This window comes from Sapajus apella, unplaced genomic scaffold, assembly GCF_009761245.1.
Source record: "Sapajus apella isolate SASKATOON/1434 unplaced genomic scaffold, GSC_monkey_1.0 scaffold29, whole genome shotgun sequence".
NCBI lineage: Eukaryota > Metazoa > Chordata > Mammalia > Primates > Cebidae > Sapajus > Sapajus apella.
The window spans coordinates 16,395,378-16,408,145 of record NW_022436969.1 but is presented as its reverse complement, the minus strand read 5'-3'; the positions used below and the strand labels follow the sequence as shown (position 1 = coordinate 16,408,145).

The window sequence follows — 12,768 nt, the reverse complement described above, 5'->3', positions numbered from 1 at the left end:
CTTGGGTAAAGACCAGAATTCTTCACTTGGTCACATGGTTTGCTCCCATCCACTTCTGCAGCCTCATCTTGCATCATTTGCCCTTCTGCTGTTTGTTCTAGATAATTAGCTCTCAATTGTTTTGGCCTCAGGACCTCTATACATTCTCAAAGATGACTGAAGACTGAAAAGAAATTTTCCTTTTTTTTTGAGATAGAGTCTTGCTCTGTCACCAGGTGCCAGGCTGGAGTGCAGTGGCACAATCTTGGCTCACTGCAAGCTCTGCCTCCCGGGTTCAAACACTTCTCCTGCCTCAGCCTCCCAAGTAGCTGGGACTACAGGTGTGCGCCACCACACCCAGCTAATTTTTGTATTTTAGTAGAGATGGGGTTTCACCATGTTGGCCAGGATGGTCTCGATCTCTTGACCTCATGATCCCCCGCCTTGGCCTCCCAAAGTGCTGGGATTACAGGCATGAGCCACTGCGCCCAGCCAAGAACATTTTTTAACATTTATTTTTTACTTAAAAATAACAATAATAAATCTATTTCATGTTAATATAAATATTTTTATGAAGTTAACTATATTTCCCAAAACAAAAATAGGTTCGGGTAAAGACTGTCACTGCAAATCTAATGCTGGCTTTGCAGAAGAGAGTGGATTCTCGTGTCTACTCTTGCATTAGAAACTGAGGGTGAGCTATCACACATCATGTAGTTTCTAGAAATTTCTACTCTAAGCTCATGGGAGAATGTAAGTGAAAAGGCAAATAAGGTCTTAGTGTAACCAGGAAAGTGGATTTGACCTCAGGAGTCCCTGAAAGGATCTTGGAGACTTCCCAGTCCCTGGCTCCTACTTCAAGAATCACCTATCCTAGACCCATGGGCCTTTATTTGGTTGGAGAGGTCAATAGGATCACTGACAGGGATAATGGAAAATAGGGCTAGGAATTTAGGTTGAGACTATAGCATATCTTGTCGCATTCAGACATTCCTCATCTTCTGAGAAGGAACTGAGCATTACTGCAAGAGGCAGACAATAGTTGGGGACATTCAAAAGTCCACTTTGAATTGACACTGTTTTGTGTTTGTCAAAGGTCTTTTACAGGAATAATTTCATTTGATTGTTACCATAACTCTATAAGAAAACCAGGACATTTATTATTTTCTTTTTTCCCTCAAGGAAACAAATGTCTAGTGGTTTAGTCAAGGTCATCCACTTTTTTAAGAGATGACTGAACTCCCACCTCATACTCCCTAAGACCTTTCTCTCTGCAAGTATGTCCTCTCACTGAAAGATTAACTCACCGTAAAAGAGACCCATGGATGCCAGGGACTGGTGATAAAATACATGGGCAGAAAGTGTTTGGAAATATGCCAGATGAGGTGGTTCATGCTTGTAATCCTAGCACTTTGGGAGGCTGAGGCAGACGATCACTTGAGGTTAGGAGTTCGATATTAGCCTAGCCAACATGGTGAAACCTCGTCTCTACTAAAAATACAAAAACTACCTGGGTGTGGTGGTGCACACCTGTAATCCCAGCTACTCACGAGACTGAAGCACAAGAATTGCTTGAACCTGGGAGGCGGAGTTTACAGTGAGCCGAGATTGTGCCACTGCACTGAAGCCTGGGTGACAGAATGAGACTCCATCTCAAAAAACAAAACAAAAGACAAAACAAAATGTGTTTGAAAACAGTTATTTATGCCTACCTCCATGACAGTAACTCATTTATGCACCAATATATTCCCTTTTTTTTTGCATCTTTAGCAAGTAAAACTAGATAATGCGTGGGAGAGGATCAACTGTGCTCTTCCTAGGTGCTCTTTGGCCAATACAAATAAAGTCTGGATGTCTGCAGTGAAACAAACAGTCACCATTCATTACCAGGACTAAGGAGAGTACGTTAAGAAACAAAACACTATCCCAAACTCAAGTTGTTCAACTTTAAAAATATTCAAAGGACATCAAGAATACCTTGCATGGACAATTTTCAAGGATTCAGATAGAATGGGGATGCCATAGGCGAGGACAGATTCCCCGAGGGCTCTAGAGTGAGTGGGGACAGCCCAGCTCATCTCTGGTCTTTGTAGGCATTTTTGTTATGATTTCTTTCAGTGTCCTTTAGGCAACTACTCTCATCCTACTATCTGCTGATAAGAAGACCAAATTTCTTGAATTAATGCTAGGCAGCTTGTTATTCTATTACAATTGCAGTCTGTTAACACTTTTCACCAACTGTTGACTTTCATTCATTCTTTCCTTTCAAGATTGGGTCTACACAGAGTGGCAAAATAGTTCTAAAACCATTCTGACAGTAGCTTTTTTGTTTTGTTTTTCCTAATTGTGGTAAAATGTACGTGTCATAAAATTTACCATCTTAACCATTTTAAGTGTACAGTTCAGTAGAGTTACATATATATTATATATATTATGGATTGACTTTATAAATTATATATGCATAATATATTATATACATGTAATATAATCTATACGGTTTCAATCCATAATATATATGGATTATATGTAATATATTATACATATTATATATGTCATATGTGTATGTCATATACGTATAATGTATATATTATACACATTATATACATTATATGTATATGACATAAATGCATATGTATGTATGCATATGTATGCTTACATATAATATATGTAATATACATACATATGTATGTAATACATGCATATATTATGACAACCACCCTTCCACCTTTTGTCTGTATGAATTTTACTACTCTGTACACCTCATATAAGTGGAATCATGCAGTGTTTGTGCTTTTGTGTCTGACTTGTTTTCACTTAGCATAGTGTCTTAAAACTTCATCCATTTTATTGCACGTGTTAGTATGTCCTTCCTTTTGAAAGCTGAGTAATACTCCATTGTATGTACATATCACATTTTGTTTGTCCATTCATGCATCAATGGACATGTGTAGTTTCTGCCTTTTGACTATTGTGAATAATTCTACTGTGTACATGTGCATGCAAATATTTCTTCAAGACCCTGCTTTCAGTTCTTTTGAGTTGATAGTAGTATTTGATGGAACTGATTAGTAGTGTACATTTGTAAGACAGAGGCCCAGGAGCCCTGAGTGGACCTGAGGCTCACAGAATTCCTCTAGCATGACCTTGACAAAGCCTGGTTTTCCAAGGTGACTGCTCATGTGGAAAGCTTATGACAGATGAGCTATTGGACATGAAGGCTCAGTTTGGGAGTTTCATCACTTGAAAATATGTTTTATGTGATTTTATGCTGTGAAATTTCTTCCCTGAAAGAGCAATTGTCATGGCTTGTAAGACTGAAAAACAATGCATCCTAGAAATTTAATGATGTGTTAATTATTTTTTACTGGGCCTTTATAAAAAGATAATAATAATAACTTATTTCTCTTTGGTCTCTTCTTTGAAGAATGCAAATTCTATTCTGTGGTTCTAACCAGTAGACCATCTAAACTGGGTTATAATTTATATTTTTTGTGAGTATGTAATTAGAATTGGTTTAGTCAACTGCTTGTTGGAATGTGTAAATAACTTTACTAGATTTTCTGATTATTATTTTCAGTCAGCCTACACCTATACCTTGCAGAAGCCCCCCATCCCCATTCTAGTCCAGACTTGCTTAATTTTTATGATCCTATATGTTTATAGAAATCTTTCATATTATCTTTCTTGAAACATCTATTGCATATTCAAATGTGGTTTGGGTGTATATCTCTTATTTGCAACTGTTAAGGAAAAGGTTAATGAGAGATCCCTTTGGATATCTCATGAATAATCTACCTTGTTTTTCTACAGAAATCTTCCCCTTAACTCCCACTGTACTGGCAGTTGGATGGCTTCCAGAAAGGAGGGAGCTGTCATTATCATGCTTAGAATGGGATAAGGTAGCACCAGTGGTTGAACTATGTCTAAAGTATTTTTTTTTTCTCTTTTTTGCTCACCCTTCCTGTCTCACTTGGAACATGGAATATGGACCTGCCAATCATCTGGAAATGTTACCTTTGCATGTTGGGACGTGGATAATGTGGGTGAGTCCTGAAATCTATGTTTAAGCTGTTGATTTCTCTCTTTGTTTGGGAAAGAAAAAACTGCCAGATGAATTGTTTGCTGGGCTGTCTTCAGCATCCCAATGCCTGTGTGCACGCAGCCCAGGCACCTCCGGTTAGACTCAGTCCTCCTGCATCAGAGAGGGAAAAGTCCTGAGGTATCCTTACAGCAGCACCCAAACTCAAATGAAACGAAGATGAATCATAGTCAACGGCAAAAGTTGCTATTTAGGCTTCAGCTGTTGGTTTTCTTTTTTTCTTCTGGGTTTATACCACATTTAATAATGCTTCTTTATGACAAAGCAATTTGAAAATATCCCACGTCTTGACACTGTATTTTCTAAGACTCTTGTTCAGTTGTTTCTATAAATCACACACCTCTCATCTTCACATTTACCATTTGTGGCAGATGCACATGTATGTATTTTTGTGATGCTGACATTGTTTCTAATATAAGTCCATTGGAAATGATACGTTGTTGATGTGTTGATATAAAATGAGTCATGCATCTTGACACGACTTCCCTGCTGAATTAGTCCTTAGTAGATGATGTCAAAACTCAAAGTAGTAAAACTATTAAATATTAAATTCTAACTTTATTCTTCCAAAGATGAGCAATAATGATGTACTAGACCCTCCATAGTTTTGCGTGCAGGACCAGGCGTGCAAAGGAAGGTTGTGGTCTACTGGTAGATTTCTTGCTATAGAATGCAGAGGAGACAATAGGGAGATTTTGAATACAAAAAAAATGTTTTTCAATATATATTTTTCTAGTTCTCAAAGATACGGTAAGAAAAAACCTAGGTTAAAGCCTTTAATTGGTATGATATTATAGAAGAGGCTTGTCCAGGATGATCTTCTATATGTTTCTTAAGGACTTAGCATGGTTGGTTAAAAAAAAAAAAGAAATTGGTTGAGGCATAGCTCCATAGGAAAGTTATTGTCTTGATTATCAATTACACTTTCATCCTGAGTCTCTGTCTCAATAAATTTGAAACTGCCATGTCACTGTCTTAGCTGGTGGAGGTAACAGGATTTCACATGCTTGGAGCAAACACATTTGTTGTTGCAATCTGTTATTTCTGAAATTTCTAAAAATGTAGTGAATGTTAGCATGAAATTTGGCATTGGTGTTTGTAAGATTTTCTATTCTGGTATAAGTAATTTGGGAATCTTTATGTTAGATGATTTAGTTACCCATAAATATCCTTAGGAATATGTGTCATTTGAGTTTAATCTGTTGAGCCGTGAGCTGTTGATTTGACACAATTATCACCTAATCAGCTGTTTTGCTTATTAAGTTATGTTACGATTCTTTAGTTCCACATCTAAAAGTCTCCCTCTGGGATTCACATGGTGTGTCTTCCTCTGTGTGCACTTTCGGGTCTTTTCATCTTCCTTCTGTAAGGGACCGATAACCACGTGGACAAACACCCTAAAAAAATCTCATTTTCTTTTTCAGTGATAATCGGTAGCCAGAGCCTACCCACTTTTAAATTGATCATAAGCCGGGTCTTGTGAATTCTCTGTCTGTCTGGGACCTTGAAAGCCTTCTGAAGATAACACTTTATTTGTGAGGTGCTCAAGGAATCCTCAGAAATCTCTCATCCTAAAAATAGCAAAGTCCAAGAGCAATAGGGTTTTACTTGATTATTTTCTCCTCCCCAACTCTGTTGCAGTATATGCTGTGCATGCTCATCTGCCTCTCCCGCTCCTTCTTCAGCCTCTTTCTGTTGAGGGGTCGTCTGACTGGGGGGTTGTTTGGTTTTCTTATTTGTTTTTGTTGTATATATAGGTGGCTGGCTGTACAGCCAAATGCCTACTGGTTTGATCAGTAAGGGATTGCCTTCTTCACAACAACAACAATGACAACAGCAACAACACATCTGGTGTTCCTGTCATACTGCCGTGGCTAACTTTCTGGGATGCACAGAATTGCTGCATCATCACCACCTTCCTTCCACCACCATCCCCATTGCTTTGTCTCTACCAGGGACTAAATTATGGACTTACAGAAATCTCATCTAATTTTCTTTTTCTTTTTTTTTTTTTTTTTTTTTTTGGAGATGGAGTTTCGCTCTTGTTACCCAGGCTGGAGTGCAATGGCGCGATCTCAGCTCACTGCAACCTCCGCCTCCTGGGTTCAGGCAATTCTCCTGCCTCAGCCTCCTGAGTAGCTGGGATTACAGGCATGTGCCACCATGTCCAGCTAATGTTTTGTATTTTTGGTAGAGACGGGGTTTCACCATGTTGACCAGGATGGTCTCGATCTCTTGACCTTGTGATCCACCCGCCTCGGCCTCCCAAAGTGCTGGGATTACAGGCTTGAGCCACCGTGCCCGGCCCCCTAATTTTCATACATCTAATTTTCTACTATTGTGGATGAACAGACTGCAGCACAGCTAAACCTGCCAGAGGCCACTGAGCAGTAGAAGAAGGGGTCTGCTTTTCACCCAGAAGTCTGATTCTAGAATTTTATCTACTGAAATGTTTTCACCATACACATTTCCTTCTAACTGGTTTCACATACTTTTGGACACTCCTGGACCTTCAAAGGTAGAATTTGGGTGTATGACAGATAATGCTTTGCCATGCACATCTGAATTTGTCTTTTACCTGGCAGTTACGTAAAGTTCTTTCGTGAGTCAAAATTGACAGTCCTATGGTCACAACGTTGGGGAACAGAAGGGATTATATTAAAGATAGTGGTTTCTGTCTCTAGATAAGCAAAGAACTTCACCTGAAGGTATAGCCATATTTTTTTTTTTTTTTGAGACGGAGTTTTGCTGTTGTTGCCCAGGCTGGAATGCATTGGCACAATCTCGGCTCACCACAACCTCCGCCTCCTGGGTTCAAGCAATTCTCCGGCCTCAGCCTCCCGAGTAGCTGGGACTACAGGCATGCACCATCATGCCCAGCTAATTTTTGTATTTTTAGTAGAGATGAGGTTTCACCTTGTTGACCAGGATGGTCTCGATCTCTTGACTTCGTGATCCACCCGCCTCGGCCTCCCAAAGTGCTGGGATTACAGGCTTGAGCCACCTTACCCGGCCTGGTATAGCCATATTTTAATGGAACTGATGGTAGCTAAGGAAGAAAAATCAAACAGAATCTAACTTTTTTTTTCTAAATCCAAACAAACCTTTGTACCTACAAATTTTATTTAGATTTTCAGCTCTTGTTATTAAGTGTTAGGGCTTCAAAAATCTAACTGTGGGTCCTTCTCTAATAGCCAATTTTCTGCTTTATCAGTTAGGGTACTAAGAGCCTTCCCAAAAACAGAGGGACATGAAAAGCAGAGTTATCCTGGTCAGCTCATCTTTCTTGCCTCTTTCAAGGAACTCCGTCATCAAGTGTAGGCACGCATAGAGCCTCACCGTGGAAGTGCTCAGCCAGAATGCTGCTGTTTTCCATCACTGACACTGGGTAGACCCTCATCATATCTTACCTGGGTTTTGTGACAGCTTGCTAATGACTTCTCCCAGCACATCTTTATCCCATCCTCTATCTGACTCCAGAGAGACAGGTCCCAACTAGAACTGACCATACCTTGCTCTTGCTTTCCCCATGCCACTCGCTCCATATGGCTTCTGGTAGTCCCTGAACGGCCCAGTGAATATTGATCATGTATAGGTGTCACAGGTAATGTGTTACTACTAATAAATCCAGTACTGCAGTTTAAAAATCATCTTTTAAGTAAAATAGACTGGATTCAAGTTTATCATGATAGCAACATTATTCATACTCACTTTTATTCCTGTATTATTTCTGCGTAAGGGGTTGAGGGGAAAGAGAGGGAATGACGCCATGGCTGGGCAGGTGCTAGGGACTCTGTAAATTCATCAGCCTTGCTTATCTATCCCATTTCCTAATGGTTACTGGTACGCAGGTAACAACTGAGGTCCTCAAGAGCTTCTGTAGCACTAGTGATTTATGATTGTTAATTTTGTCTATGAAATTTTACTGGTGGACAGTTTCTAGATAAGAAGGAAGGCAAGGATAGATGAAGAAAGCTCAAATGTTTGTATCGTATTAATGATGCTATGAACATTCTTATTTATGATGACAAATAGTTATGGCCACCAAATAAATAGCAAAATGATACTAAAATTAAAATGTGCAAAAAAATAAGCCTTACAAACAAAGGGTTAAAGTCTGCACATTTCATTTATTGCAGTAATAATAAGTAACATGTTTACTCATCAATAGTACATGGTCGTTTACCTTTTAGTATTATCTATGTAATGGAGGCCTAAACAAAGAGAATGATCCTTTTTTTTCAAAATAGAATCAGATGTTTCAAAAAAATTGTGTGTGCTGATAATTTTTCTTCAAATCATCTTCAAAAAATCAGATGATTTTGTGTTATAGATATCATTACTCACATGCTTATATAAAGGTATTATCATTATACCCCACCTGCCCTCTCAAAATGTCTGTGTTGCTGCTCTTCACTTTATTTTCCCAAATTATTTTGGAGACGAAGAGGAGTTAGAAAAATCTGGAAATATATGTTGCATGGAAAAGTCAATTACCTTATGTCTTAGTCTTTAAAAACATGGCCAAGAACCAAGCTCCACAGGATGAACTGCAAGTTTTTCCCTGATGCTATTATTGCCTACTGGATGCATCTGTCATTTTCACTGTTGCCTCTGCTTTCATCCCCAGCTTGTCACTCCCACATGCCCATTGGTGTGTCCTACGGTTAGCGGTTAGCGTCCCTGGAAGCCTCATGCATCTGTTATTTTTCCCATCCTCTTTCTTCTGCCTCCAACTCTTTACTTCGTCTTTACTAGGAACTCCTGCCTGTCTTTTACACACAGCTCCTACAAGCAGTCGATGCTAATAACCCTGCCCGCCAACCCCTCCTGGGACTCTCACAGCATCCAGCATGTGCCTTTCTCACACAACTTTGCATATTATGTGGGAGTGATGAATTTACTTGTATTACCTGCGTTCATTGTTTTCCAAAATCAGAAAGAGGTTGGACACAGTGTCTCACACCTTGTAAGCCTAGCACTTTGGAAGGCTAAGATGGAAGGATAGCTTGAGTCTAGGAGTTTGAGACCAGCTTTGGCAACATAGTGAGACCTAAAAACAAAAAATAAAAATAAAAATAAAAATAAAAACACTAGAAATAAAAAAAGACTACTAAAAAAATATTAGCCAGGTGTGGTGGTGTGCGCTTGTAGTCATAGCTGCTCAGGAGGCTGGGACAGTGGTTTTATTGCTTGCGCCTGGGAGATTGAGGCTACAGAGAGCCATGATTGCACCACTGCACTCCAGCCTGTGCATCAGGCTGTCTCAAAAAAAAAAAAAAAAAAGCAAAATAAAATCAGAAAGAACTGGGAGCTCATGTTTTAATGATTTCTGGGTATGTAACACTTGAAATTTGGTAGGCTGACATAGATTGTGGTTTATTTATTTGTTTATTTATTGTACTTTAGGTTCTGGTGTACATGTGTAGATCATGCAGGATTGTTGCATAGGTACATATATGGCAAGGTGGTTTGCTGCCTTCATCCCCCCATCACCTATATCTGGTATTTCTCCCTCGTTATCCTTCCCTGTCCTCCCCACCCCCTAGTGTCCCTCCCCTAGCCCCCCACAATTGACAGCAGTATGTGATGCTCCCCTCCCTGTGTCCATGTGTTCTAATTGTTCAACACCACCTATGAGTGATAACACGCTGTGTTTGGTTTTCTGTTCTTGTGTCAGTTTGTTGAGAATGATGCTTTTCAGGTTCATCCACGTCCCTATGAAGGATATGAACTCATCGTTTTTTTTTATGGCTGCCTAGTATTCCATGGTTTATATGTGCCACATTTTCTTTATCCAGCCTATCATTGATGGACATTTGGGTTGGTTCTAGGTCTTTGCTATTGTAAACAGTGCCACAATGAACATACGTGTGCATGTGTCTTTATAACAGAACAATTTATAATTCTTTGGGTATATACCCAGTAGTGGGATTGCTGGGTCAAATGGTATTTCTATTTTAAGTCCTTTAGGAATCGCCACACTGTCTTCCACAATGATTGAACTAATTTACACTCCCACCAACAGTGTAAAAGTGTTCCTATTTCTCCACATCCTCTCCAGCATTTGTTGTCTCCAGATTTTTTAATGATACCCATCCTAACTGGCGTGAGATGGTATCTCAATGTGGTTTTGATTTGTATTTCTCTAATGACCAGTGCTGATGAGCATTTTTTCATATGTTTTTGGCCTCATAGATGTCTTCTTTTGTAAAGTGTCTGTTCATATCCTTTGCACACTTTTGAATGGGTTTGTTTGTTTCTTGTAAATCTATTTTAGTTCTTTGTAGATTCTGGCTATTAGCCCTTTGTCAGATGGGTAGAGTACAAATATTTTTTCCAATTTTTTTGGTTGTTGGTTCGCTCTAATGATTGTTTCTTTTGCTGTACAGAAGCTCTGGAGTTTAATTAGATCCCATTTGTCTATTTTGGCTTTTGCTGCCATTGCTTTGGTGTTTTAGCCATGAAGTCCTTGCCTATGCCTATGTCCTGAATGGTTTTGCCTAGGTTTTCTTCTAGGGTTTTTATGGGTTAGGTTTTATGTTTAGATCTTTAATCCATCTGGAGTTAATTTTAGTGTAAGGTGTCAGGAAGGGGTCCAGTTTCTGCTTTCTGGACATTGCTAGCCAGTTTTCCCAACACAGTTAATTAAACAGGGAATCCTTTCCCCATTGCTTGTTTTTCTCAGGTTTGTCAAAGATCAGATGATTGTAGATGTGTGGTGTTGCTTCTGAGGCCTCTGCTCTGTTCCATTGGTCTATGTCTCTGTTTTGGTACCAGTACCATGCTGTTTTGATTACTGTGGCCTTGTAATATAGTTTGAAGTCAGGCAGCATGATGCCTCCAGCCTTGTTCTTTTTGCTTACGATTGTTTTGGTTAAGCAGGCTCTCTTTTGGTTCCATATGAAGTTTGAAGTGTTTTTTTCCAGTTCTGTGGAGAAGATCATTGGTAGCCTGATGGGGATAGCGTTGAATCTATACATTACTTTGGGCAGTATGGCCATTTTCACAATGTTGATTCTTCCCAGCTATGAGTAAGGGATGTATTTTCATTTGTTTGTGTCCTCTCTTATTTCATTGAGCAGTGGTTTATAGTTCTCCTTTAAGAGGTCCTTTACATCCTTTGTTAGTTGTATTCCTAGGTATATTATTCTCTTTGTAGCAATTGTGAATGGGAGTTCACTTTTGATTTGGCTCTCTGTCTCTTATTGGTGTATAGAAATGCTTGTGATTTCTGCACATTGTTTTTGTATCCTGAGACTTTGCTGAAGTTGCTTATCAGTTTCAGGAGAATTTGGGCTGAGACGATGGGGTCTTCTAAATATACTATCATGTCATCTGCAAATAGAGACAATTTGGCTTCTTCCTCTTTTCCTAATTGAATACCCTTTATTTCTTTTTCTTGCCTGATTGCTCTGGCTAGAACTTCCAATACTATATTGCATAGGAGTGGTGAGAAAGGGCATCCTTGTCTAGTGCCAGATTTCAAAGGGAATGCTTCCAGTTTTTGCACATTTAGTATTATATTGGCTGCGGGTTTGTCATAAATAGCTTTATTATTTTGTGATACATTCCATAGATACCTAGTTTATAGAGGGTTTTTAGCATAAAGGCTGTTGACTATCGTCGAAGGCCTTCTCTGCATCTATTGAGATAATCATGTGGTTTTTGTCTTTGGCTCTGTTTATGTGATGGATTACGTTTATAGACTTGTGCATATTGAACCAGCCTTGCATCCCCAGGATGAATCCTACTTGATCATGATGAATAAGCTTTTCGATTTGTTGTTGCATTCTGGTTGCTAGTATTTTATTGAACATTTTTGTGTCCATGTTCATCATGGATATTGGTCTGAAGTTCTCTTCTTTTTTTGCGTCTCTGCCTGGTTTTGGTATTAGGATGATGTTGGTCTCATAAAATGATTTGGGGAGGATTCCCTCTTTTTGTATTGTTTGGAATAGTTTCAGAAGGAATGGTACCAGGTCCTCTTTGTATGTGTGGTCAAATTCAGCTGTAAACCTGTCTGGATCTGGGCATTTTTTAGTTGGCAGGCTATTAATTGCTGCCTCAACTTCAGACCTTGTTATTGGTCTATTCAGGGTTTCAACTTATTCCTAGTTTAGTCTTGGGAGAGTGCCAAGTGTCCAGGAATTTATCAATTTCTTCCAGATTTACTGGTTTGTGTGCATGGAGTTGTTTGCAGTAATCTCTGACGGTAGTTTCTATTTCCGTGGAATCAGTGGTGATGTCCCCGTTATTGTTTTTTTATTGCATTTATTTGATTCTTCTCTCTTTTCTTTTTTATTAGTCTGGCTAGTGGTCTATTTTGTTCATCTTTTCAAAAAACCACCTCCTGGATTTGTTGATTTTTTGAAGGGATTTTTGTATCTCTATCTCCTTCAGTTCTGCTCTGAGCTTAGTTATTTCTTGTCTTCTGCTAGCTTTTGAGTTTTTTTTGATCTTGCTCTTATAACTCTTTCAATTTTGATGGTAGGGTGTCGATTTTAGACCTTTCCTTGCTCCTCATGTGGGCATTTATTGCTGTGAATTTCCCTCTAGACACTGCTTTAAATGTGTCCCAGAGATTCTGGTATGTTGTGTCTTCATTCTCGTTGGTTTCGAAGAATGTTTTTATTTCTGCCTTAATTTTGTTATTTATCCAGTTGACATTCAGGAGCCAGTTGTTCATT

General features: G+C 39.0%; 1 protein-coding gene across 28 annotated transcripts in view; it reads left to right on the top strand.

Annotated features, from left to right (window-relative positions):
- EPB41L3 (erythrocyte membrane protein band 4.1 like 3) overlaps positions 1 to 12,768 on the top strand; it is a 242,976-nt gene that overhangs the window by 16,411 nt on the left and 213,797 nt on the right. For 4 of the 28 annotated variants that reach the window (XM_032293319.1, XM_032293314.1, XM_032293316.1 and 1 more), the window contains exon 1: positions 3,484 to 4,022. The exons of 2 other annotated variants lie outside the window; for them this stretch is intronic. In XM_032293319.1, the coding sequence (XP_032149210.1) occupies positions 3,899 to 4,022 (124 nt within the window). In that variant the 5' untranslated portion in view covers positions 3,484 to 3,898. Of the gene's footprint in view, positions 1 to 3,476; positions 4,023 to 12,768 lie in introns of those variants that run through there. 22 more of the 28 variants (XM_032293325.1, XM_032293317.1, XM_032293322.1 and 19 more) reach the window with 12 other exon arrangements.